The sequence below is a fragment of the Anas platyrhynchos genome, chromosome 20, assembly GCF_047663525.1.
Source record: "Anas platyrhynchos isolate ZD024472 breed Pekin duck chromosome 20, IASCAAS_PekinDuck_T2T, whole genome shotgun sequence".
NCBI classification, from domain to species: domain Eukaryota; kingdom Metazoa; phylum Chordata; class Aves; order Anseriformes; family Anatidae; genus Anas; species Anas platyrhynchos.
In genome coordinates, this window is record NC_092606.1 from 231,273 (window position 1) to 255,822 (window position 24,550).

The window sequence follows — 24,550 nt, forward strand, 5'->3', positions numbered from 1 at the left end:
GACATAGAAACACTCAAGACTTTGGATACTTCTTATGGAGATGAGGCCATTTTTGAAACAGAACAAAACAGGCGTTTATACAACCCACTAAAGGTGCTACACAGCAGTCCACATATCAAGAATCATGCTAGTGTCAGCTAAAATAGCATGGCTGTAACACTTCATGTTGTTTCTACTATTCCATGCCTAGAGAGTCATAGGCTTGGACCCAATGTAAAACAGCATGGTTGTAGAACATTCTACCTCCCCAGAATTTGTGTTAGTGAAAAAAATCCAGGTGATGGAAAAGCATGAGAGAATAATTGGACAATACTCGCCAAACAGTAGGAATGATCGCAGCACTATCTTTCTGAAAGATAATGGATAGGCAAGAAAATCAGAAAAGATGGCTGATAAGAATGAGTAACATGAACAGGAAGTCAAAAATAATAGTCAAGAGTAGAACACAGTGTTACTCAGAAAAGGAAACAGAATGAGGGAGGAATTAGAAACAACATTAAAGCACAAGACCAACAGCCTTCTCTACAGTTTACTGCAGGCAGGCAAGAACTGAGGAGAAGAGGGAAGCAGCAAAGACAGCATGAAACCAAGTGAGCTATATATTTTGAAGAATAGGATGAAAGGTGCCAAGCACAAGGAAAACCTTCCTTCTAGAGAGAATTCAGATGTACCTTAGACAAGGTGACATTTAGCAAACTGAATTAACTAAGAAGTTTTCTGTCCGTGAGTGACTGACAGCCTAAAGGATAATTCCATCTTACCTTTTTAGTGTGTTTGATTTCATGAGGACTCAGTTTCTCTAAATCATCCTGAATTTCTTTTACCTGTTTATCAAGAAAGGAGGGGGAGTGGGGAATGTCAGTTAGAATTAGTTCTATGTCTATAAATGAACAATAAATCTTCACTGTAACATCCGAGTTAAAGTCCGTATTTTCCAAAACCTCTTATCTCTAACCCGTCACAAGAAATTAGTCACCATTTCAGATCCAAACTAAAATGCCATGGAAATTCAGACATATCCTGATCAAGTTCTCTTGTTTCAGTTCATTTCTGTCAAACTCGTCATAATAAACATACCAGTTTGAAATGCTGGTTGTACCTGTTGTTGGAGTACATACAGCATCCGAGCTGACCGTGAAGCTTGTTTCTGTCTTCGAGTGCAAACCTGTTGCTCTTCATCACGATCTAAAATTTCTTCAACTCTCTCTAAAAAGCATGAAACGTAAAGTTGTATATCTTAATTTAACCTGTGAAAACCCTGTTTAAGCCAAACGAATGAGCATAGCTTAGCAATAAGCCTCTTCCATGAAGGGCTCCCCCGAGCAGTAATGCAAGCTAGTCACTAACAGTACATCATGTATCTACTTAGCATTTGACTAAATATTCTCATACAATATAGCTTCTGATATAGTTTAGAAAATAACTTACGACTCCTTAATTTTATGACAAACTTGCACATACAACACTCAGAGTTAGGAACGCTTAAACCACCAGACAGTTATTATAAAGGGACCAATACAATGTGTAGTGGAGTCTGGGTGGAATGGAGTTAGTTTTCTTCTTAGGAACATGTATGGTGCCATTTTGGATTGACTAAAACAGTGCTGATAACACAACAGTGTTTTGGCTGTTGCTGAGGAACACTAGCACCATGCCAAAGCTTTCTCTTTTTTCCAATTCTGACCACAAGTTAGTAAGCTGAGTGCAAGAAGTTTGGAGGGGACACAACTGGAACAGCTGAACCAAACTGACCAAAGGGGATATGCTGTGCCATATAATGTCATGCTCAGCAATTAAAAAAAAAAAAAAAACCGCTTTGGTGGAAACATTTTTTTTTCCTTTTCTTCTTCATTTTTCCTTTTTCATTCACTTACTAAATTACCTTTACCTCAATGCATGAATTTTCTTACTTTTCCTCCTCCAGTTCTCTCCCCTGTCCTGCTGGAGGAGGAAATGTGCATAAACAACTGTGTGGTGTTTTGCTGCTAACTGGGCTAACTGGGGTTACCTCACAACACAGTGTCAGAAAGGACACTAATGACGATACTGCACAGTTATAAATCAGGTGAGTCAGACTTGTGAAATGGCATGTTATCAACTGTTGGCCCATTTCTTGTCACTGCTCAAGACATAGTTAATTATGATACTGTTTTTTGCAGTCTGAAGATCTAGCCAATAGATCTACACCAAAATCTTTCACACAACTTATTAAATAGCCTATACTGTCTTTGTAGGTTGGACTGGAACTCACTACAAACACTCAAATACATTAAACCTTATTATTGCCTAAGCTGGCTAGCCATTCTAGCTTTTTTCTATTTAAGGTACATGTATATCTCAAAAATTCCAAACTAAATACAGATTCTAATCCAAGCCAATAAACAAACAAATGAAAAAAAAAAAAGAGAGAGAAAGAAGAACAAATTAACCAACCAACTATTATATATTTATATAAAATATTTACTGTTCAGTCTTACACCTTTTTTAATCAGTTCTTCTATTTTCTGGATACAACTTCTCAATTCCTTTTGTAGCCGTTGGATTTCCTGCCTACTTTTATCTTCTTTTTTGTTAACATTTGGCTTGGTGTCTGGTCTCATGTTATGGGTGGGTGAAGAGCCCAGAACAGCTGGTGTTAGTCTTCCCTCACTCGGTGTGTAGAGATAAACTTTTGCACCAGAACTGGTAGTCTCCACGCGGGAAGGCTGACCAAGTTTCCCTTGATATTTCAACTCAGTTTGAGACTTCAGCACATTTTTCTTTTCTGGACTTTCAAATACTTTATTCTTCTGCTGCTGTGACTTCTGAGTCAACAATGATTCACTGACAGCATCTCCTAATACTTTCTGTTTCATTTGCTCTTCAAGATGTTTTCGTTTCATGTCCCTTTTGGCTAGCTGAATGGCCTGTTTTAGTCTCTCTTCAGATATTATTGAAAACTTGCCAGAGCTTTTGATGCTGGAGTTGTCAATTCCAGATAGATTTCTCTGATCAGTGGATGGCTTCAGTTTTTCTATTATAATTGGACAGGGGTTAGAGAATCTGAGAGCCAAGTTCTCTGGAACTGCAGGAACATTTCTGTTAAACTGGAGCTGTTGCAAAGCGTAAACAGAAACTGATGTTAAGGAGAACACTCTACATGGGTGATGCATCTCTAGAGTACAACAGTAAGGAAAACAAATCTTCATTCATATTAGAATGCATTCTGTCATGATGGTACTTCAACACATGAAAGGAGCCCCTCCACTCAGATAAATGCCAGTGTTCAAAATTATTTTGAATTAAGCACATAGATCTTGTAAATAACATTATGTACTTATCTGCACCCTAGTATGGGTACCCACAAGGAAAAGTCTGCTCCAAAATGACTGGGTAACAGACAATGTCATTATAAAGATTTTAAAGAGTTCTGACAATGAAATTAATGTTACAGCAATTAAAATTAATAATAGAAATTGCTCTTATTATATCATAGTGATTTAAGTCAGCCATTATTAAACTTACAAATTATGAAGGAGGTGTTCAGAGAAGAAGAAATGGAAAATTAAACTACAGTAACAGAATAAAGTTTCTAGGTTCTGTTATCATGTGGTAAAGTAAAGGCTAAGGCAGGTAAATAATATTTAAAGGCATAATTTCTGTTCTATACAGAAGAAAAGTATCATGATCATGTATGACAGCGCCACGAAAGCAAGTATGAAGATCTGAGTCACTCCTGTCTCAGGAAGTGTGTCACGATTATCTTTTTTGTAATGATCACAAATTAAAAGCAGTTCAGCATTGCTGCAGAAGTCAAACAATACCTGGGTTTGTAAAGTCTTTCCTTCATTCCTGTATAGCTGGGCAGTGGATGCAAATGGAGCACCAGACAAAGATGGCTTGCTTGGTCCCATCACATTGACTTGATGCTGAAAACTGAGTTATTTATTTTCTGCTTACAATTACAGTTATGAGGATAACTGTAATTATAAACAAATTATATGTTACTTCTGCTTCTCGAAGGGAATCCCGGGTACGATGTGAGCAACAGAGAACCAATCTGAGGAGACACAGAGAAACAATAAATATATTATGTGCATTTATACAGGTGGTACACAGAATAGGAAGAATATTCCTACTGTTTAATGTGAAACTTACAGTTTATATCCTTCTTTACACACACCCAGGGAGAGCTGAGGAGCACCTTCGCAGGCCCATACTATGATTCATAAGAACACTACAGAACTTGTATAGCTATTACTTACCCTAAAAGGAAATATTGTACTGCAAAGGTATGAAAACCGACCAGCAAGATAGAATACGGCATTGGTCATGAACGGCGGAACACGGCGAGCTGCCCCAGCCCACCAGACACGGCCCGCAGCGGCCCGCTCCCTCCGGCGCGCCCTCACCTCACGGCACAGCCGCGGGGCGGGCGGGCGAGACCAGCGCCGGCGGGAAGCCCCCGACGCCCTGTCCGCCTCGGCTGAGCCCAGGCCCCGGCCTACCGGGGTCGCGGTTCAAACCCGCTCCCGGCAACCGCCGCCGCAGAGGCCGTCGGGAGGCAGCGCGGTACCACGGCGTCCGGGGCGGGTCCCGCTCTCAGCCGCCTGCAGCTGCCGCCTCCTGCGGGCGCCATGGGCTGGGAGGAGAAGCAGGTGCGCGGGTACAGCGAGTTCGTGCAGACAGCGCAGCGCTACCACGGCCGGCCCATCTTCGCTCTCTTCTGCGGCGACAAAGACGCCGAGGGCAAGAGCTGGTGCCCGGACTGCGTGACGGGTGAGGCCGGGCGGGCACCCCGCGGTCCCCCGGAGCCGTGGCGGCGCGGGCGTGGCGCAGGGCGGCGGCCTCCTCCCCTCGGCCCTCGCGGGGCCGGTGGTGGCCGGGACGCGGCTGCCCGCAGGCAGTCGCGGTCGCTGCGGATCGCGTGAAGCGGCCCCGGCTGCCCTTCCCGGGGTGCACGTGTGGAGCTGTAGGGGACGTTCGTACACCGCGAGTCCGCATCCTGCCTCCGCGAGGGAGCTGGGAGGGGTTCGGGTCCCCAGCTCTAGCTGCTGGTAACACCGCGCGACTGGGAGCTGGCCAAAGCTGCTGCTTCAGAAACAAGCTGTCTGTGCTTGTCTCGGTTTTGCCAGCCCTCCCACGGAGTAGTGTGTAACGTTACACACTCTTGAACAGAGGCTGGCACGAAGGATAGCTTTTTATCTGTCCTAGCAAACCATTTGATGTGAATCTTAGGATCAGTTAATTCACCTCTGCTTCACATATCAAAAGCCAGAGATGACTTACCAGTGCCTAGCAGTAGAATGTGAAGGCAGCTTCTCAGAATGCATTACAGTGAACTTTATGGATCATATATGCCAGATTACATATGACAACCACTTACTGCTGTTCTGCTGGGCTCTTATCCAGAGAAGAGACTAATTAATTATCTAGCTTGTTAAAGTTGAAATTGGCGTTTTTGCAAAGGCCATTCCCTTTATTGTTGAACATCTAAGTTCTGCAAAGCTGGTGGATAGCCAGATGAAACAAAATACAGATGTTGGCCTGAAACAAAGTGTTCGTTAGCAACCTTGCTGGTTGTACTAGATCCATGTGATTCTATAGCACACTATTAACTACAAACATTTAAAAATTACTCTCTAGCTGAACCGGTTGTGAGGAGGGAACTTCATAACATGCCCGATGAGTCTGTGTTCATCTACTGCCTAGTAGGAGACAGAGCCTAGTAAGTAACTGTTTTAATGTCAACAACTGGTATTACCTTGCCATGTAAATCCACTACATGCTGTTTCTTGACTAGAGGTTAATTAACCTGTTGAAACTAATGACTGACTGTCCTTTTGTGAGTGTGGAGGTCTACACCATCCATAAAGGGTATAACTATCTGCATGCTTGTTCTAAAGAGGAAGCTGGGGAGGTGGGAGGTAAAGATCTTCAAATCATCCTTTTGAAGTAATTTTAACAGATTAATTTCAAACTGCATTTTTAACACATTTTTACAAATTGTGTTTAACTACCATCTTCCTGAACAGCTGGAAAGATCCTAACAATGAATTCAGGAAGAATCTGAAACTAACAGGAGTGCCTACACTACTTAAATATGGAACAGTAAGTGATATATTGTATCGCATGGATCTACATGCATCCAACTAAAAAACTGACAGGGGCTTATGGCCCTAAATGAGTTTGCTGTCCATGTTTTCTGATACCCTCTCTCGTTTTAAAGGAACAGACAGTTAGGAACATCTCTTCAGCTCCCATCCATGCCTCTTCCTAGCTCTAATAGTTACTTGAGAGAGAACCAACCTGCTTTTTGTAGAATATTCTCTGTAATACAGAAAATATATACACTTAGCACATAGTGATTTAGGGGTAGGGTAAGTTCTTAGCAATGTGGTGTTAGCTTCCTGATGCATGGCTCCTCAAATTTTAAGAAATCTAAATGCTGAATTATGGGAGTGGAACAGGATCACATATACTGTATTTTTTGTTGAAATACACTACAGCTCCCACTCCCGTAAACTCTTGTGCTTTATAGTTGAGGGCATTAAACAGGTCAGACCAAGTATTAACTTGTACACATTCTTTAACTTAACAATTACTTTCTCAGGAATGACTCTTCCCAGACCAGAAAACCCTCAGGCGTTTTTCAATTATCATTGCTCACTCTATCCTCCATCCCAACTCACACTTGCCATAACAAGAAACAATTGCTATAGTACAGCTAGTATTATGTACAAATAGCTCTAGTCTAGAACAGATTTTTAATTGCTCCTAAAACATCTTAACTTCCTTTTTTAGCCTCAGAAGCTGGTTGAAGAAGAATGTTTTAAAGCAGAGCTTGTGCGTATGTTGTTTACTGAAGACTAAATCCCCCACTAGCCAATCATTTACGAAGATGTTCATCTCATTATTTTCATTGTCCTTTCAAGGAATCCTTACCTGTTGTCCCCTCCTGTCACCCCCCCCCCCGCTGCAATGATCATCATTAATTAATTCCAATTAGTTGAGGTAAATGTCAGTACATTCAAAGTTCAAATCTTCCAATAAAATCTTGCAACAAAAAAAAATGTATCTTGTTGAAATAAACTTGAATTTATAAGCAGTCTCTTTTCAAAGGAGCTGAGTCATGTTATAAACCAAAAGAATAGCCTACATTTACTGGAGAGTGAGACTTAAAAAGTTATACTTTTAATAGCGAGTAAGTGTGTGTGGGAGTAGGGGGGACAGTGCAGGAGAAACAGAAAAAAATGTTTTTTCCTTCCTAAATCTGGTTTCATGCAGCTACTGAAGCTGTTATGGTAAATTTTTAATACTAAAGATGTTTAATAGTTTATCTGTTCAGCCTAAGCTAAAGGCTACCAGTCTGGTTCTGATCACGTCACAGTACCTCCTACCTACATGAACATGAAATATAACATGAATACAGCATGAACACAATCTAAATCATGAAAATTAAACCCCTGGCATCTGCCACAATCTGTATTCTTACAAAAAAAACTGTACAAGAATAAGTGACAAATGCTTCTCTGTGCATTTACACCTTTCTTGTAACACAAACTGTTTTCAGTACACATACTGTAGAAAAAAGTCTAAGAGCATCCTGTATTTCACTGGAAGAAAACCAAGATTAAAACAAGCTGACTTTAGAGGAATAGATGCAGCTACAGCCTATTTCCTTTTTGGGTATTCACAAAGTTTATTACTTATCTCTGCTCTTAATCTTGCAGCTTTTGTTTCTTCACACTTCAATTTTGGTCTCTAAAAACTACTGCCAGGAAAGCCCTCCAAGAACCCCAGAAACAATGATTACCAGGTAAACAGAAATAACAAATAGTAACTCATCTCTGTTTCAAGGCAAAAATCCAAAAATCCACAAGTTTTGTGCAGCAATCACAATTACTTCAAATTTGCTCATCCTGCAGTTGTAGAAAGGGGTACATGAGGGAGCTCTTAGCCAAACTTCAAGACATATTGTTCTCTAGGGAACATGCCTACTAAGGAGACTGTTGAACTACTTTTTTTGTTATGATACATACATGTTATGATATGTACACACAGAGCCAAACCTACAAAACAGTTCATTCCTCTCTTGTAAATACTTGGAGTACACCTTATCATCACTCTTCCAAGCATTTTTCATTTTACAGAGGTATTGTTTTGTTGCTGCTGCTCTGCCAGTGCCTGCTGGAGGCGCATTCTCTTCCGTGAATAGTGTTGCCAGTGAAGAATCTGTTGCTCATCAATAAACTTAGCACACTGAGCATTTACCAGTTCTTTGCGGAAGTGTTCATATTGGAGCAGCTCTAACATATGCAAACACTGAGGATACCTGGATTAAAAAAAAAAAAAAACATGAATACTTTAATACAAGTGACACTAAAACTGGAGTCTCCAGTAATTCTTGAGTTTAATATCTTACTTTTATTTATTTAGTGTTTTACTTAAGTATCAAACCACTTAAGACTGTCCATGCTCTATGCACCGCAACTTAATACCTTCACTATTAAGCACATATACTTGCCCAGACTAACTTTTCTAATGGTTGGATTTCATTAAAACATACATGAACTAGAATGTCTGTTTCCAGGGCTCATTTAAAACACACAGACGAAAACTATTTTCCAAAGTGTGAAAGAGTTTCAATACTAACAAAAAAAATGCACAATCATCCTTTACTTCGTATAGGCATCAACAAGGCAAAAATCAGTTTAGCCCACTAACTGTTAGAATGAAGTAGTTTTGTCCCATAATGCTAAACAGTTTATTTTAAGCATATGCTAAAACATAATGCTAAACATCTTTATTTTAAGCATATTTAAGGTAGAGATAAAGGCTGCAAAACATCGATTCCATGCACAACTTACAAACAACGAGTTCTGTAATTTTGTCTATTCCTGTTAGATACGGGTTATTGGAAACAGGAAAATTTATGTTATGTATAAATACAGTGCAGGTTTTGGTTGCAGGGAAAAATCAAATTTTGAGATGCTGTCACACAGTGCATAATAGAAGGTAATTATCAAATCATTGAAATGCAGAAACCTAAGTGATTTTAATACTTACTTCAGGTATTTTGCATATTCAGGTTCTTTCCAGTATAGCAAATATTTAAGATAATTTACAAAAGCTTTGTCTTTGAAGTAGCCCCTTTGTGCAAGAACTGAAATAAAATGACAAACAAGGAGTTGTCAGTTATATAAGTATGAAAAAATCTGCCAAATTTGAAGAATATGTATTCACAAAACTATACGTTCCATTCATACAGCAACAAGGACGTGAACAGCTGTTTAAAACAGGAGTTTTTGACTAGCATCGAAACAGACAGTGAAAATCAGAGGTATTAAGTTTAGTGCCTGAAACTATTATTAGCATTAGTTAAATTCTGGTTTCAGATAATCTAATAGTGTTAGCTGGAAATTATTATTATTTTCACTTGGACTTATTCTCTTCTGCACTAGATAGATGCATTTTATTTCAATAACACAAACATTTTGCATTTTAAAGGCTTCCTCCTTCTGCCATTAGAAATTTGGGTATATGAAATTATTTAAAGACTATCTTTATCCTCAAAAAGGATCTATTCACTTTTCTTTGTTTAACCTTTTGGTTGCTGCTTAGCACTACCAGTTATAATAAACACCTTTAAATATTAATTCCTCAGGATCCTGACATTTAAGTACTTACAGTTGAGATAATTGGGATTTGCCAGACATTGAACAAATTCCAACTCCAGCTGGAACCGCAGTCGATTTCCTGTATCATCTGACATATAGGAGAGAAACAGTAAGAACTGGACCCACGTAATAGACTCGAAAGTCGATTTCTCAATTTGCGTCATACAAATAGGAATAACATGTTTAAACAGGAGATGAAGCAGTAACTCCCCATAATAAATATGAACTCACTTGGCAAAGCCTTTTCCATAGATGAATCAGTGTTGGGCCTGCATTAATAAATACGTGGGTGTGTTTTGTTTTTTTAAACAGACAAAATGTAAAGAATGGAGGAATGCCCACTGACCCTTTGTTTAGTGAAGGAAAAGGTAAAAGCAAAGAACCTGGTTTATTTGTACGGAGAAAATTGAGGAAGGTTAAGAAGAGAGAACAGCAAGTGGCCCACCAAAATCCTAGTTGGACATAATGCAACAGACTGCACATTCAGCAAGATTGCATATGACAATATTGAGAGAAGTAACTGAAGCACCAGAAGATTGCACTACCATTCGGTGTGACCTCACAGGAATTTCATGAAGTTCAGCCAAGAGAAATACATAGACCTGCACATAGGGAGGAATAACCCCATGCGACAGTACAGGCTGAGGGGCCAACCTTCTGGAAAACAGTTTTGTAAAGAAGGACCTAGAAGTCATGGCAGACAAAGTCAAACATGACCTGCAGCATACCTTTGTGGCAAAGAAGCTCAACAGCATCTTGAGCTGCATTAGGAAAAGCATTGCTAGCAGATAAAGGGTGGCGATCCCTACCCTCTAATTAGCACCAGTGAAACCCTATCTGGAGTGCTGCATCCAATTGTGGGGCTCCCCAGGACAAGGAAGATATGGATATACAGAAGTAAGCCCAACAAACCAACACAAAGATAAAGGATTACAGCATCTAAGGTACAAGGAGACAAAGACAGCTGTGACTGTTCAGTTTTGGGAACAAAAGACTCAGGGGAATCTTACAAATGCATATAAATACGTGACATAAGAGAATGAAGAAGACAGAATCTAACTCTTCTCAGTAGTGCCCAGGGAAAAGACAAGAGGCAATGGCTACAAACTGAAATATAGGGAAATCCTTTTAAAGTAAAGATTTTATTTTTTTAAAATCCATAAAGGAGTATGTTGCCCAGAAAAGCTTTGGAGTCTTCATCCCTGGAGACACTGAAGACCTGACTAGACAAGACCCTGAGCAATCTGCTCTACCTGATCCTACTTTGAGGCATGCAGTAGCCTACGTGATCTCCAGAAGATCCTTTGAACGTTAACTATTCTGCAATTCTGCCAAATAGTCTCTTCCTGGGAGATGCATTGTGGAGGAACAGACTCACTTGAACCTGATACCACATCAAAGCTCAGTAGTACCAGTTTTCACCTGTTTAACAATGATCATAAGAATTCCATGTAATTTCTCCATTTATACCCATGACAATATGTGGCAGGGCTTAGCATACAGAAAAAGAGCAACGAGGAAATCAACTTTCTTATTTTTAGAATCACTTCACCAAAGTATCTTCATTTTAAAAAGTGTCTCTTTTTGAGTGTCACTGCACTGTTATTAGTATAAACTATTATTTGATCCACGTTGGTTATTACAGATTTATTCTTGCCTATTTTCACCATATCGCCTATGTTTGTACTCATTTTAAAAGCTATGAAATATTTCATTGAGAATACATGCTTCAGAGAATCCTGATACAAAAAAAATCCCTGTACGTTGTGATTATGCATATAAAACAAACTTTTACAAACTACTAAACAGTCAGATTTTAATCTGTTTAAAACGGCCCACACTGACTGAAGTTCTTTTAATTTCTTTGGCATCAACCCGGGCTAAATAAAATACTTTGAAATGTTAAAGTAAGTATAATTATTTATGTAATACTTATAAAAATTCTGTGATAGTAATTTGATAAATTCTACTTGACATAGTATTTTCATGAAAACTCTCTGATCACTCCATCCTGAACCACTGAGCATTTCCACGCTACAGAGAAACAGCTATGTCCTTAAAAAATAACTTGAACGGATAATTCAAGAGCTGTGCAATGCAAGTTAAGAACGTAGGGGAAAAAAAAGTACGTAGAATGCTTAAGTCTTAACAATAATGAACACATAGCAAACCCTTACTGACGGAAGACAGCTCAGTTCTCAGATGCCTGTTGTTATCACTAGAGATCACTTATCCACAGGACTGCGAGGTTTACTTTCAATTCCCAGCTGCGACCACCAACAGACTGTAATACCTGGATACATATACCCCTGGAAAAGCTGCATCTAAGCACACGTTCATTTTTCTAAAATGCTGTCAAGGCAGAGCTACTGGCCCAGGGCTCATGCATAACTGTGAAAACCAACGCATTCTATAGAAATAAAGACCAAGGACAGGATGGGCTCAACTGAAGGCCCTGAGCTCCCAGACTCGCAGCTCAGACTCCTGAATTAAGGACAAACGTTAAACATGAAGTCGAGGCTGGCATCCGTGGCAAAAGGCGCAAAAGCTATCCTAGAGTTTTGGGGTAGCGGGCTTTTTTGCTCTACGGCTATCCCTTCCCACGGCGTCCGAGAGGGCGAGGGCCACAGACGCCTCCCCAGGCGCCAGGAGGGCGGCACCCGGGCAGGCTGGGGGCGGCCTCACAAGTAGAGAACCGCGCAGCCCCGCGGGAGCGGCACGACTTCGCCCATGGCCCCCTCTTCCGAGGAAGAGCTCCGAGCACAGCCCCACAGACGCCCGCAGCTCTCCGCGCGGCCGGACCACAGGCGGCCTCTCCCCGGCCCACAGCCCGACCCCGACCGCGCCGTCCCACCGTGGCGGTCCCTCACCTGCCTCCATGGCGGCCTCCCAGACCCCGCCCCGCCGAGGCACAAGATGGCGACGGGCACTTCCGGGCAGAAGCCCAGCGGGGCCGGTCACCGGGGCGTCTTAGGAAGGTGGCGACGGTTGCCTGGCAACGGGCCGGGCGGCGCGGCTGCCCGCAGGGCCCGGCCCCGAGGCCTACGGGAACGCGCTTCGCCGCCACCCGTTAGCGGGAGGGACCGCGCCAGCGCGGCGCCCGGCCCCGAGGCAGCGGCACGGCGAGCCCGGCCCGCCCGGCGGAGACGCTCGGGCTGCTGCGGGGGGAGCCCGCTTCCGGCCGCATGGCCTTCGCGGCAACTCCCTCCCCGGAGAACCGCAGGGTTGGTGCTTGGGCACCGAACGCAGGAAACGGCCTCGTCGGCAGGGAGCGAGGGAGCGGGCAGGACGGGCCTGGCTGAGGCTGCGCTCGACTCGTGCCGCGCAGCTCTCCGGTGGCAAAAAAAGAGCTCCCCCTGTGGTACTTGTCATTCGTAGTCCTCAAACGTATGAGGAATACGTCAAAGTACAAAGTCTGGTGTATTTTTCAAATAACCGAAATTCAGTTTCATAGCAATCATTTCACTCTGCCAACTTTGCCAGCAGAACAAACGGACTTCTGAAAACTTTGCTGCCACCTTCAGGTAGCAGTCGCAAAAAAAAATCTGCAAGCTTCTACCCCATGGAAAAAAAGTCACGTATAAACTGCTAGTTTGAATGTAAGCCAGTGTAGGCATGAAATTATGTGTCATCCTGGTGTCTAAGCCTTATATATTTTTTTCCTAATCAAAAGAGAATATTCCTTCTAACAGCAATATGGCTGGAGAGGTTAACATTTTATTAATGTTAACCAGATAAAAATAAACCAGCCATGGTCAACATATAGACAGGTGAGGAGGATATTTTAAGAGTGTATTCCTTATACTTCTGTACTGCACCCAAAGCAATAGCAACAGAATTTCCAAAGAAGATCTGTAGATTAAATATAACAGATACTTCAAAAATTATGGACTTGCTATAAAATGGGTGTAGAGGTCTTTTCCAAATGTGGAATCAGTTTGGATTGAGACATTGCAAAGCTGGTTAAAGAAAAAGACAGAACTACCAATTTCAGTAATTAGTTTGGTGTTTATGACATAAAGCAAGTTCTCGGTACTTAAAATCAAGTGGAAATGATTTGCCATTCTGATTTCTACAATCTACATTAAAAGGTTAATACTTACCTAACCGAACAAAGTATTTTAAGATGGAATTCTATAAAAACATTTTTAAAGGCTTTATTAAAGTTAGGATGCTCCAATAGAAATGAAAATATACCATATAAACCCATGAACAAGAGAACTTACACAATTTGGTTTCCTGTGGCTTCTTTCTGTGGAGGTTCTGTAATGCCTGAGATACTAGTTCAGTTTATGTTAGAGCCTCCCCCAAGTCCAACCATAGCAGAGCCTGTCTCTAGACAGAACCTTTGTCTAGAAAGCAGTATGCCTTAAAACTCAATGCTAGGATTTTTCATTCTATTTACCTGTGTTACCAATGTTCCAGTCATTTATTTTCTTTCCCTTCCTTCCTCCAGATAGATGTAGGGTAAAAGCTGGGAAGGGTAAAAGAAGAGGACTGTGTTTGGATTTGCAAAACATTAGTTTTAACTTTGCACTAGGCAAGCCGTTGATGAACATTTCCAAAGCTGAAGAAAATGGAGAGACTCAAACCTAAAATATTGAACTACATTTTGATTTTTATTTTTGTGTTCTTTCTCTCTGCATGTTGGACAGAAGTTGGAGCCTGGACTCTTTTGGTTTGTTTTGTAGCAACTTTACAATGAGCCAGGTAGGTTTCAGACAACCTCTGCAGTTAATTCCTCATTCATTAAAAAGTTGTATCAGAGTGAAACCAGTTAATAAACAAACACTCCAAGAGTGCAAAGCAGAACTGCACTGTTGCATCAGCACCCTGGAAAGGAGTCCAGCTTTCAGGTTGTAAATTTATTCTAGAGGTTGCAGTTTTTGCCTGGGCTTACATCCTAGATTTTTAGATTATTTATTTATTTATTTATTTATTTATAACAAAAGCCCCTATGGTTTAACACCAGGTTAGCTTAGGTTCATTGCTACTACAATTGTATGATTAGGCACTTGTGTAACAGTACACTGTATACAAACTTACTTGAAACCTGACTGATTTTTATTTATTTATTTTTTTAAATGCAAGTGATTTGCTATTTTATTTTTTAAACTATTTTTAGTGTCTTACTTAGTGACTTAGTGATTTTTCTATATTGCCATCTCTTCCTATGCACTGTGTTGTTTTTTTCTCCCTGGAAATTGGGTTACAAAACAATCTAAACAGGATTTATGCATAGCTTTTCCTAATAAAATAGGTTTTTTTTGTTTGTTTGTTTTTGTTTTGTTTGTTTGTTTTTTTTTTTTTAAAAAAAGGAGAGAAACCAAAAAACAAAAAATCCAAGGTTTTAGTGGTTATGGAATACTACCATTACTATAACAAAATGTAACAAGTCACTCCCCAGTAAACACATACTTTGGGCTAAAAGCAGAGATCAAACAGATCCCATGCATCTGCACTGCTATTCTGGAATGCAATTTCTCTCCCAAAACTGACTTCTGAGGAGAGAATCCTAAGAAAGGCTTGGTCACAGGAAATAAATTACTATGTAGGTTTGCCAGAGAGTTAAGTCAAACAACTCAATTCTTGGCCATCAAAACTAGGAACAAAATTGAAAGTCAGGGTCATGCTATAAAAAACAAGAACTTTCTCTAGGAAAAGTTAGGTTTATTTATGCTTTTAAATATTAGCTTAGTCAAACTTCCAAACTTTTGGTTAATGACAGTTTTTAGCTGGATACGCCTTCCACTGATTTAAGCTCCAATTTTGCACTCACGGGTTTCAGAGAGTATTAGAAGCTACAGGCTAGGTTCTGGCCTTTTTAATCATGTTGATTAGTACTGAATTAACAGTAGTGCTGTTTAGAAAACAATATGGTTTATGATGTCAAGTACAATATAGCATCACTGGAATTGGCAGAGAGACACAGTCATTAAATGAAACTATTTCTGGGATGTGAAGACACCAAGACGCCATTACACACGGGAAAAAATAGTCTTGTCTGAAGTGCTGTTAGCTCCTGAAGGTGGAAATGAGGGAAGTGAAACATTACTAAGAGTTTACCTATGACATCAAAGTACAATGCGTTTCCATGAGAAAGAAAAGATTCAGCAAGGCTTCATAATTGATAACAGTGATCGTGTTAAACAGTAAGTACTTTATACACAACGCTTGGACCCCAAGAGATATGCTCTCATTTACCCATCTATTTCAGTATAGGATGCACTTATATTGACATGGGTAATGACATCTTAAAGGATTTTACCCATAGAATGTAAGACAGAATTTTTCAGACTGGAGAGTAATCTGCTACAAATATGGTTAAATAACAGAGAACAGAGTATGCATTATGTTATAAATATAACAAGCCAGTAGAGAGTCTGCAATTTTTTTACTCCAATGTTATAATTGTAATTGAATAGAAGCAAGATCATAGTTATCACTGACTGAAACAACTGTCAGAACATATTTAATTAAAGGCTTAACTGTTCAATTAAGTTTTTTGTTTTTGTTTTTTTTTTTTAGTTCAAGAAACTGGCAGGTAACATACATTTCAAAAGCCAACCTATGGTAATTATGGTAGAGCAATCTTCATCTGAAGACTATTAAACACCATTCAGTGGAGCAGAAAATTTTGTGAAGGAGTGTAAAGACTTAAAAGTCTGTGGCTTACAGACCGTGCAACATGTACTCATGTGACTACAATACTCTTCCAGGTTTAGGTAACCATTAGGAAGTGAAGACAAATTTAAGATTAAATGTCAAAAAGTCACAAAGCATTTTATACTTTTCTTTAATAAGTTGGTTAAAAATATGTCAGTCTTCTATTCTTAGGACACTGAGAACACAGCTGAGTATGAGGTCTGTCCTTTGCCAGGATCAATATGCTTTGAACTTTAGAGTAACATTCTGGAAGGAGTATCTTCACTAAGGTATTGCTTGTCACTTTAAGACATTTTTAAAGGTGCTTTAAAGAAAGAACTTTGAAGTGAGCCAATGGGCTTTATTTAAACTTTAAAGGATGCTTAGAACAAATGCTAAAAAACATGCAGTATTGAGTTGGAGTGTTATTAGGAGAAGCATTTCTGTTGTTCAATATTATTAGCCTGTCAGTCTCTTATTCCAGAGAGTAGGCTCTTTAATTCCATGACACATTTATGTCTGCCACCAAGTCCATAATGCTAATAACCATGAGTTTTTGATAAAAATGAATCATGTTAGTGAAATCATTGGGGCTAAATATAAAAAACAATATTTTTTTTTATCTTATCACCACATCAATTGCCTGACTTAAGAGAATCAGGAGAAATAGATTTTCCTAGTCTTGTACAGGAACATATAAATGTACTTGAAATATCACTGCACTTACTTATACAGCTGAAGAAAAGAGTGCTAGAATTGCAAGGCCCCTGGTAATGAAGATGTTATGATTAGTGAGAGTCCTTCCTGCTGGCAAGTAAAACTTTAAATATCCTGTATAAACTCACCCACAAGCTCACCCACCCATGATGAAAATAACTTTAATTCTTGGTCATTGCAAAGGTGGTGCACAAATAGTTCTAGTTTCATGGATGCTTACATAAATATTTGGCAAAATATAAACCCTCTCTTTAGTTGCATGCTAGCCAGTCTGTCAATGCATATAGTTAAGATTATATAGCATTCAGGCAAACAGAAGTGCTGAACTCCTTAGGAGGCAAATCTAAATATACCTTATGTAGACAAGTCTCTTAACCTTCATATGTCAGGCCTACACTAGAATGTTTGAATTTTATGTCTAACATGTATACTTAAGTAACTTGAAGAAACCTAGAACTCATTGAATAATTACACAACAGTGTAGAGCACACCTCGACATGTTCCTTGTGTTATATTCATATTTTTTTTCTTGTTGTATTGCAGAGTTAAAATCTTAATTAAAATATTTTGAGTAATTGCCATACTTTGAGCCTTTTCACAGGCCACTTTATATACACTATAAATAAGAAATGTTAAGCTACCTCTCACCATAATAATTGCTGAGCTGTCTGATCTTCCAGTTTAACCACTAAAAAAAAAAAAAAGAAAAGAAAAAGAAAATGAAAAAAAAAAAAAAAGAAAAAAAAAGAAAAAAGTCTCAGGATCAGATCCTAGATTAATTTTGCTGTCTCTTGAGATCAGTATAATACTTTTCACTTTTCATTTTCTTAAATGTGCTTTGGATCACCCCATCTATAAGATTTGCTTTGGAAATTCAAGAGAAGAAATCTAGGTTATTGTACCAGGATGCTAGTCTTGTACTAAGATACTTTCCTTTCATAAACACCTTTCCAAACAGAACAGAAAATACAAGTATTATTTTCACGCTCTAGCTGAGAAGAGCATCTCCACTGATTTCAGTGCTTTTATGGAGATGAAGCACTGTTGATGTCAGAAAGAGAATCCATCCCAATGGTTCTCATTGTATATCATTTAATTAATCAACTCTTTCAACAAGGGGTAGTTTTAAAAAAGGAAAGAAGGTAAACAGATTGAATGTGTGTTCATCTGGGATCTAGAGTCACTCTTTTCAATCCATGTAACTTAGCCATCATTTGTCTGAATATCTTCAATGCTGCTGTTTTCAGTCTTTAACCAGGTAAACAATTATTGTATTATTATGGGGAGATGCTGTGTTGTTGCAGTGTGAGCATTAAACCAAGCAAGACAAAAAAGGAGAAGACACTCTTAGCACAAGCAGAATTTGGCCTTAAGCACCAGTGTTCTTCCATAAGGCACATCCTATGACACTAGACATCAGCAGGGTAAACATGCTCACAGTGCACTGTATTTCACTGAAGATGTATGTTTTGACTGTACCCAACTGAATGTCTTGGCAATCTTGAAGGACACTGCTTACATTTTATTCCTCCTTATCCCCAACACTAGAGTAAACACACTCCCCTCTAATACACCTCAGTGTCCTGTATCATAGCCTCTGCTTTTCTAGAAACATCTCCCCAGCCATGCAGTTTCTTCACAGCAATTCTCCTAATTGCTTTGCACCAGTATCACCTATGCATCTTTGGAAAGTAGAATTTTTGAACAGTAAATAGCAATATTTTTATTTGAAATGTCATTCTGGGAGTACTAGAACTAAGGAAGACAGTTTCCTACAAGCAGATTTTCTAGTAATTTTCTAAATATTTCTCTGTAATAAACATTCTCTTCTGGAGTTTCTATGCAACTTTTCTTATGGCATAACCAGGTTCCTTTCTTCTCACCAAATACATATTATTCCAAGGCTCTCTCACCATTCAGGTGACTGGATGGAAGTCAGCCAGTTGGTCCTGGAAATATTAGATACACACTGGCAGCATAACTGCACAAGTTTCTACAGGTCTATTGTAGGGATCAGTGATGGACTTAACTTTGATCATGGGGTAGCTGCCGCCTTTTTATTTTTATCTCTGGGTCCTTTTTTCCTTATTTTTTTCTTTATCATTTTTTTTTTTTCCTTATTTTTCTCTCTCCCACCTTGATAGAAATTCTATTTTTGACTGTGTAACCAAGACAAACCATTGAAGAAAAATAGATACTTGCTCCAGAAATAATCATTGCTTAATTGAAAATTTTTGTTAACTTTTTTTCGGATGGAAAATTTGATATTCAACCAGCCTGCTAAAATATTTGCAAAGACCCAACCTATATTATTGTTCACGAAGATTAGTTCACACATGTATGTTGTTTTAGTATCCTGTACACTCAGTTCTGTCAAGTGTATGGTTTGCCTTTAAAAATATTTTATAAAGTGCATATTCTGACCTGGAATGGTTTATGAAAACTCATTGAAAAGCTCTGTGCCAAATCAGGCCAGTGAGTAATTTCATGTGGGTAAATAAAGTAGTGAAATAAACATGGGAAAGATAAAACATTTTTTCTTACTTAAGAAATGGTCTCTTCCTTGTGACCAGAATCTACAATCAACATTTACACCACAACTAATAGGCAACTATTGATGTAGTGCTGCAGAAAAAAAAAAAAAAAAAAAAGAAAAAAAAAAAACCAGCAAAAATACCTTCATTATAATCAACTTATTTTCTAAAAAGCTAACATCTTGTCAAGCAGTCCTTAATCACCTCTGAGCAGCATGCTATGCCTACCTTTTACTCTGTGCCTCCACATGGCTTGTGCTGCAGTTGCCCCTATTCCATTTAAGACACTGGAATTCCTTAGAATTTGCCTTCAGAAGAAGCATGTTTTCCTTTCTCATAAAAAGTTACAAGTATTGACTAGTAATGCAAAAGCACAGGATGAATAAGAAAATTGTTTTCAGTATATTGAGTTGACAGTTACTACACTGGAATGCTAAACCACTGTTTAACTAACCAAGCAGTTGAGAAAAATCTACTGTAAAGAAGAATTGTCTGTTGATAAATATAATTTATTTTTTATTAGGCTTACATTCAAGTGCAAATATAACAAAAGGAACTTAACAACATTTAACAACAAAGATTTAACAACAAGGGGAAAGGCAGGGACCAACTGTCATAATGGATAAGAAATACCACTTTGTCAGCATGGGCTCAGTTTTGCTATACACTGCAAATCATTGCTCAAATTCACAAGCCAAACCCTCAAAATTGCAAGTCTGCATTTAAAACTAAGTAATTTAAAACTGAAACAGTGAGTTTCTGTTACTCGTTTTCATTTATTTTGAGTTAGAATCAATATCCAAACGCATTCCTCCCATTCTGTCACAGTTTCCAACAAAAGCTAGGATTCCCACATGACTGAAAGAGTTAGAGCTTCAAGAATCACAGCAAATTTAATACAATTTGACTGAAATCAGAGCCTTCAGCAACATAACTTGCTCATTAGTTAGGCAGATCACTTAATCTTTGTTTTCATGTGTGAATTAGCAGGATATATTTCTAACCAGGGTTATAGGTTGATAAGCATTAAATACAACATCTAAAACTGAAAGAGAAAAGTTAAACAACTTGGTTGAAGTTTGAGTAGAGTCCAAAAAGAAGCTTTAATAACCCAGTCTCTGGCTTCTTGCTTTATACTTACACTGTCTCTTTAACACACATACTTACACAAGTCTTTCCACAGTTTTCCTGACTCATTTACACACTCTTAAGTAATCCTACAGCAGTCTAGACTCACATGAAAAAATGTGAACAACTTCTTTCTGCTGTTTCTTTATGTGTGTAACATACATGCATGTATACATGCATATAAAATGCATACATACACACACGCGCACACACATATATATAAACAAAGTCTGGCACACACAACTTGCTGGCGACAGAAAAGCAGTTGGCCTTAATTGCCCAAACCCATTGATGGGATTGTGCTCAAATGCACAGAAGTGCTGAGGACCTCACTGAGAAACAGACAGAGCACTGTCAGAAAATCATGTTTATTCACCCACATTGGAAAAACAGTGTGAAAACAGTCTGTCACTAGATTCAAGTCACTTGATTTGCATCCATAGTAAATTTGACTCTATTTCTGTCTGAATGCTATTTTTAGCTTGGTGGCTTCAAAATCACATAGGGAATGCTGAAAGTGGATGTAGATATAGATATAACATGTGCAAGGAATACATGATCATAAAATCATAGAATCATCTGGGTTGGAAAAGACCTTCAAACCATCAGATCTAACAAGCAATCTGACCAAGACCCGTCACTAAACCATGTCTCTTAGTGCCACATCCACACATTTCTTAAATACCTCTAGAGATGGAGACTCCACCACTTCCCTGCACAGCCCATTCCAATACTTCACTACTCTCTTAGTGAACAAATTCTTCCTAATGTCCAGCTTAAATCTCCTCTGGTGTAATTTGAGACTGTTTCCTCACATCCTATCACTTGTCACCTGAGAAAAGAGACTGACACCCTCCTCACTGCAACCTCCTTTAAGGTAGTTGTAGAGAGACATGCGGTCCCCCTCAACATCTTCTCCTCCATGTTAAAGAACCCCAGTTTCATCTGTTACTGCTAACTTTCGTTTTCTAGTCTCTTCACCAGCTTTGCTGCTTTTCTATGCACACACTCGAGCAACTCAATATCCTTCTTGTAGTGAGGGTCCCAAAACCAAATACAGTATTTGAGGTGCAGTCTCAACAGTGACATGTACAAGGGGATGATCACTTGTCTCATCCTGCTGGCCAGACTATTTTTGATGCAGGCCAGGGTGCCCTTGGTCTTCTTGGCCACCTGGGCACACTGCTGGCTCACGTTCACCTATCAAACAGTACTCTCTTTTTTTTTTTTTTTTTTTTTTTTCTATTGGGCAGCTTTCCAGTAACTCTTCCCCAAGCCTATACAGCTGCATGGGGTTGCTATGACCCAAATACAGGACCTGGCGCTTGCCTTTGTTCAGTGGCACATGATTGGACTCTGTCCATCAATCCAGCCTACCCAGATCCTTCTGTAAACCCTTCCTACTCTGAAACAGGTCAACTGTCCCACTTAACTCAATATCATCCACAAACTTACTGAGGTTGCACTTGATACCCTCATCCAAATCACTGATAAAAATGTTAAACAAAGCTGTCCCTAACACTGAACCCCTGGGGATGGAACTGGTGATCAGCCACCAACAGAATCAAACTCCATTCACTACGACTCGGAGCCTGTCCGTCCACCTGGTTCTATACTTGTCCAAGCCATCGGCAGCCAGTGTCTCCAGAAGAATACTGTGGGAGACAGCGTTAAATGCTCTACTAAAATCAAGGTAAACAACACACACAGCTTTTCCCTCAACTATTAAGTGGGTCATCTTGTTGTAGAAGGAGATCAGGCAGGACTTTATTCAGGCAGGACTTGCCCCTCATAAACCCATGCTGGCTGCTTTTGATCACTTGATTGTCCTATATGTGCTGTGTGATGGCAGTCAAGAATAAACCCTTTATCAGCCATATTGTAATTCTGCAGGTTTGAGATATTCATCATGCCAGTTCCAAAATTTGCAGAGACAGTATTAGCAACGTAGTAACCTGAGAGAAGAAAGGAAAAATCAAGGACCTTCTACAGAATGAACAGAAAATAGGAATGCATTAACTTTGTTCCTTTCAGGCAGCTGTTATGCTAGCTGGACAGCTGACATAGGTATTAGCAACTAAAAGTCGTGCTCTGCTCACATACAATAAAACAGGGATTATTTGCTTGTTCAACATGGCTGAGTAACCTGTCCTAACAAAGACCATGATAAGGATCCTGCTGTGTTCTCTGTTGGCTTTGGTGGTACATGTTTTCACAGAATCATAGAATCATGGTTTCGAAGTGGAGGAAAAAGGGATTCCTTTATGCTACAGCCTAAAGACCATTTATATATAAAACTAAAACACTTTGATGAGAAGAAAAATAATGCCATACAAGATGAGTATCTCTAATGATACTTATCCTGTAGTGCTGTAAAAGGATGTAACCTAGCTCCAGTAACAAAGCAATTGTACTTGCACTACACAGTGTAAATAATACACTTATTTACTCAGCACACAGGAACAGGACGACATGCATGCTTGATGCTGAAGTCTGTTTGTGCCTATTATACTGGAGACTATGTACAAGACTGTTTCTTAAAAGAAAGTTGTGTTTGTTAGATTCCTATAATCTATTACTCTGAAATGAACAAGATAGCTTGTAGAATTTGCCACCTGCTTTGGTCCGGCCTGAGCATTTTCAAAGACGGAAACTCACATTATCGCATAGCTGAGGAAAGGAACCCTTGATATGTAGGTCTGGAGGTACTTAAGGCAGTGTCAAAATCTCTGCTTTGCACTGATTTTCTATGGTGTGTATCCTCAAGGAACTTACTAGAACAATACTATGCTACAGAGGAAGGTAATGCAGAAACAAGTGGTTCACTGTGTCACACGGGAAACAATCCATGCCACAGAGACAAGTTTTTGATTTTATCTTATATTTTATTTTGTTTTTATTTTTATTTGCCAGGCTCTAATTCTGCAACTTTTCCATTTTAATTAAATATATATCACTTACAGGATGCCATGAAAGTGTCTCAGAAGGAAATACTTGCAGTTAACAGAGAGGTGACATATCAAATGCACCATATTTATAATAAAACCAGAGTTCTTTATTTCCCCATATATATGTTCCCCCGACTTGGCACTTCTGTCAATAAATCACCCAGTGTGACCATTCAAGAAAATAGCATTTGTCTTCTACTTGCACAGCAACAGAGAAAAGCTCTTCTTTCTGCAAATGGGAGAGGGAACTGCCTGTCCTACAGCTTTTAGCTGAAACAATTTTTAAGGGAATTTGGATCTGCATGAATTGAGACAGGCAAGCTCAGTGTTACCCAATCATGTGAGCACCACTGTATCTTACCTGCAATACTGAAGAACAAGCACTGTGAAGTACCTGGCAATAGTGAAATGTCCTATTGTGAAGTCCATCAGAAGGTATAAAAAGTCCCTTTCTCAAGTACTTTTAGATATATATAGATGCAAGTTGGCATTAAGTGGTGATTTCCAAAGTGCAGAAGCTGCTTAATGGTTTCTGGTTTCTATTCCTTCAAACAAATACTGCGATAACCTTCAGGTGGTGACACATGTCTGTGACCAAGTCACTTCTTGGCACTAGAATTGGTCTCTTCCTTACATATACTCTGCAAGTGGAATGGTGTTTATTCACATGCTCCATCATACCATGGAAGAGGTATGAGGCTGCACCACATGCAACCAGCTGGCTAGACAGAGTGCTGTTGAAGGCACCAGAAACAACAGTTTATGGTTCCCAGCAACTTCAAAGAGCACTGAAGATAAAGGCACAGAACTCCAATCATTACTGAAGTGGTTTTCTGCTCAGAAAAAGCACCTGGTGATTTTGTGGATATGTATGTTACTCACTTTTAAAGGCAAAATGTGAATATTCTTCCAGTTCTGT

At 39.4% G+C, this 24,550-nt stretch overlaps 3 protein-coding genes and 1 long non-coding RNA gene across 16 annotated transcripts in view; 2 read left to right on the forward strand and 2 right to left on the reverse strand.

Moving 5' to 3' along the window:
* Positions 1–4,532, reverse strand: part of KIAA0753 (KIAA0753 ortholog) — a 30,640-nt gene extending 26,108 nt beyond the window's left edge. For 6 of the 9 annotated variants that reach the window (XM_072026066.1, XM_072026065.1, XM_072026063.1 and 3 more), the window contains exons 1-5: positions 4,245–4,384; positions 3,804–4,039; positions 2,465–3,092; positions 1,100–1,206; positions 762–824 (exon numbers count right to left, since the gene is read on the reverse strand). In XM_072026066.1, coding sequence (XP_071882167.1) covers positions 762–824; positions 1,100–1,206; positions 2,465–3,092; positions 3,804–3,893 — 888 coding nt within the window. In that variant the 5' untranslated portion in view covers positions 3,894–4,039; positions 4,245–4,384. The other 3 variants (XM_072026062.1, XM_072026061.1, XM_072026064.1) reach the window with 3 other exon arrangements.
* Positions 4,533–4,548: 16 nt separating this feature from the next.
* TXNDC17 (thioredoxin domain containing 17) lies at positions 4,549–12,522 on the forward strand. Of its 3 annotated transcripts, none has more exons than XM_038165824.2 (5): positions 4,617–4,758; positions 5,626–5,707; positions 6,015–6,090; positions 7,713–7,798; positions 9,972–12,522. In XM_038165824.2, exons 1-5 carry the CDS (start codon positions 4,617–4,619, stop codon positions 10,123–10,125), a joined length of 540 nt encoding a protein of 179 aa, XP_038021752.1. In that variant the 3' UTR covers positions 10,126–12,522. The 3 variants fall into 3 exon arrangements, with proteins under 3 accessions (XP_027327665.1, XP_038021752.1, XP_038021753.1); XM_038165825.2 differs by lacking the exon at positions 9,972–12,522 and adding an exon at positions 9,647–9,695; XM_027471864.3 differs by lacking the exons at positions 7,713–7,798; positions 9,972–12,522 and adding an exon at positions 6,784–7,087 and having other exon boundaries at positions 4,549–4,758.
* On the reverse strand, positions 7,657–12,795 carry MED31 (mediator complex subunit 31). Of its 2 annotated transcripts, none has more exons than XM_027471863.3 (4): positions 12,530–12,795; positions 9,670–9,747; positions 9,049–9,145; positions 7,657–8,314 (listed from the first exon to the last, which is right to left on the reverse strand). In XM_027471863.3, exons 1-4 carry the CDS (start codon positions 12,537–12,539, stop codon positions 8,122–8,124), a joined length of 378 nt encoding a protein of 125 aa, XP_027327664.1. In that variant the 5' UTR covers positions 12,540–12,795; the 3' UTR covers positions 7,657–8,121. The 2 variants fall into 2 exon arrangements, with proteins under 2 accessions (XP_027327664.1, XP_038021756.1); XM_038165828.1 differs by lacking the exon at positions 12,530–12,795 and adding an exon at positions 9,891–9,924.
* Positions 12,796–13,042: 247 nt separating this feature from the next.
* On the forward strand, positions 13,043–19,023 carry LOC139999141 (uncharacterized). 2 transcript variants are annotated; one of them, XR_011804247.1, is made up of 3 exons: positions 13,043–13,183; positions 14,315–14,369; positions 16,188–19,023. It is a non-coding gene; the product is annotated as an uncharacterized lncRNA (long non-coding RNA). The 2 variants fall into 2 exon arrangements; XR_011804246.1 differs by having other exon boundaries at positions 13,136–13,429.
* Positions 19,024–24,550: the final 5,527 nt, after the last annotated feature.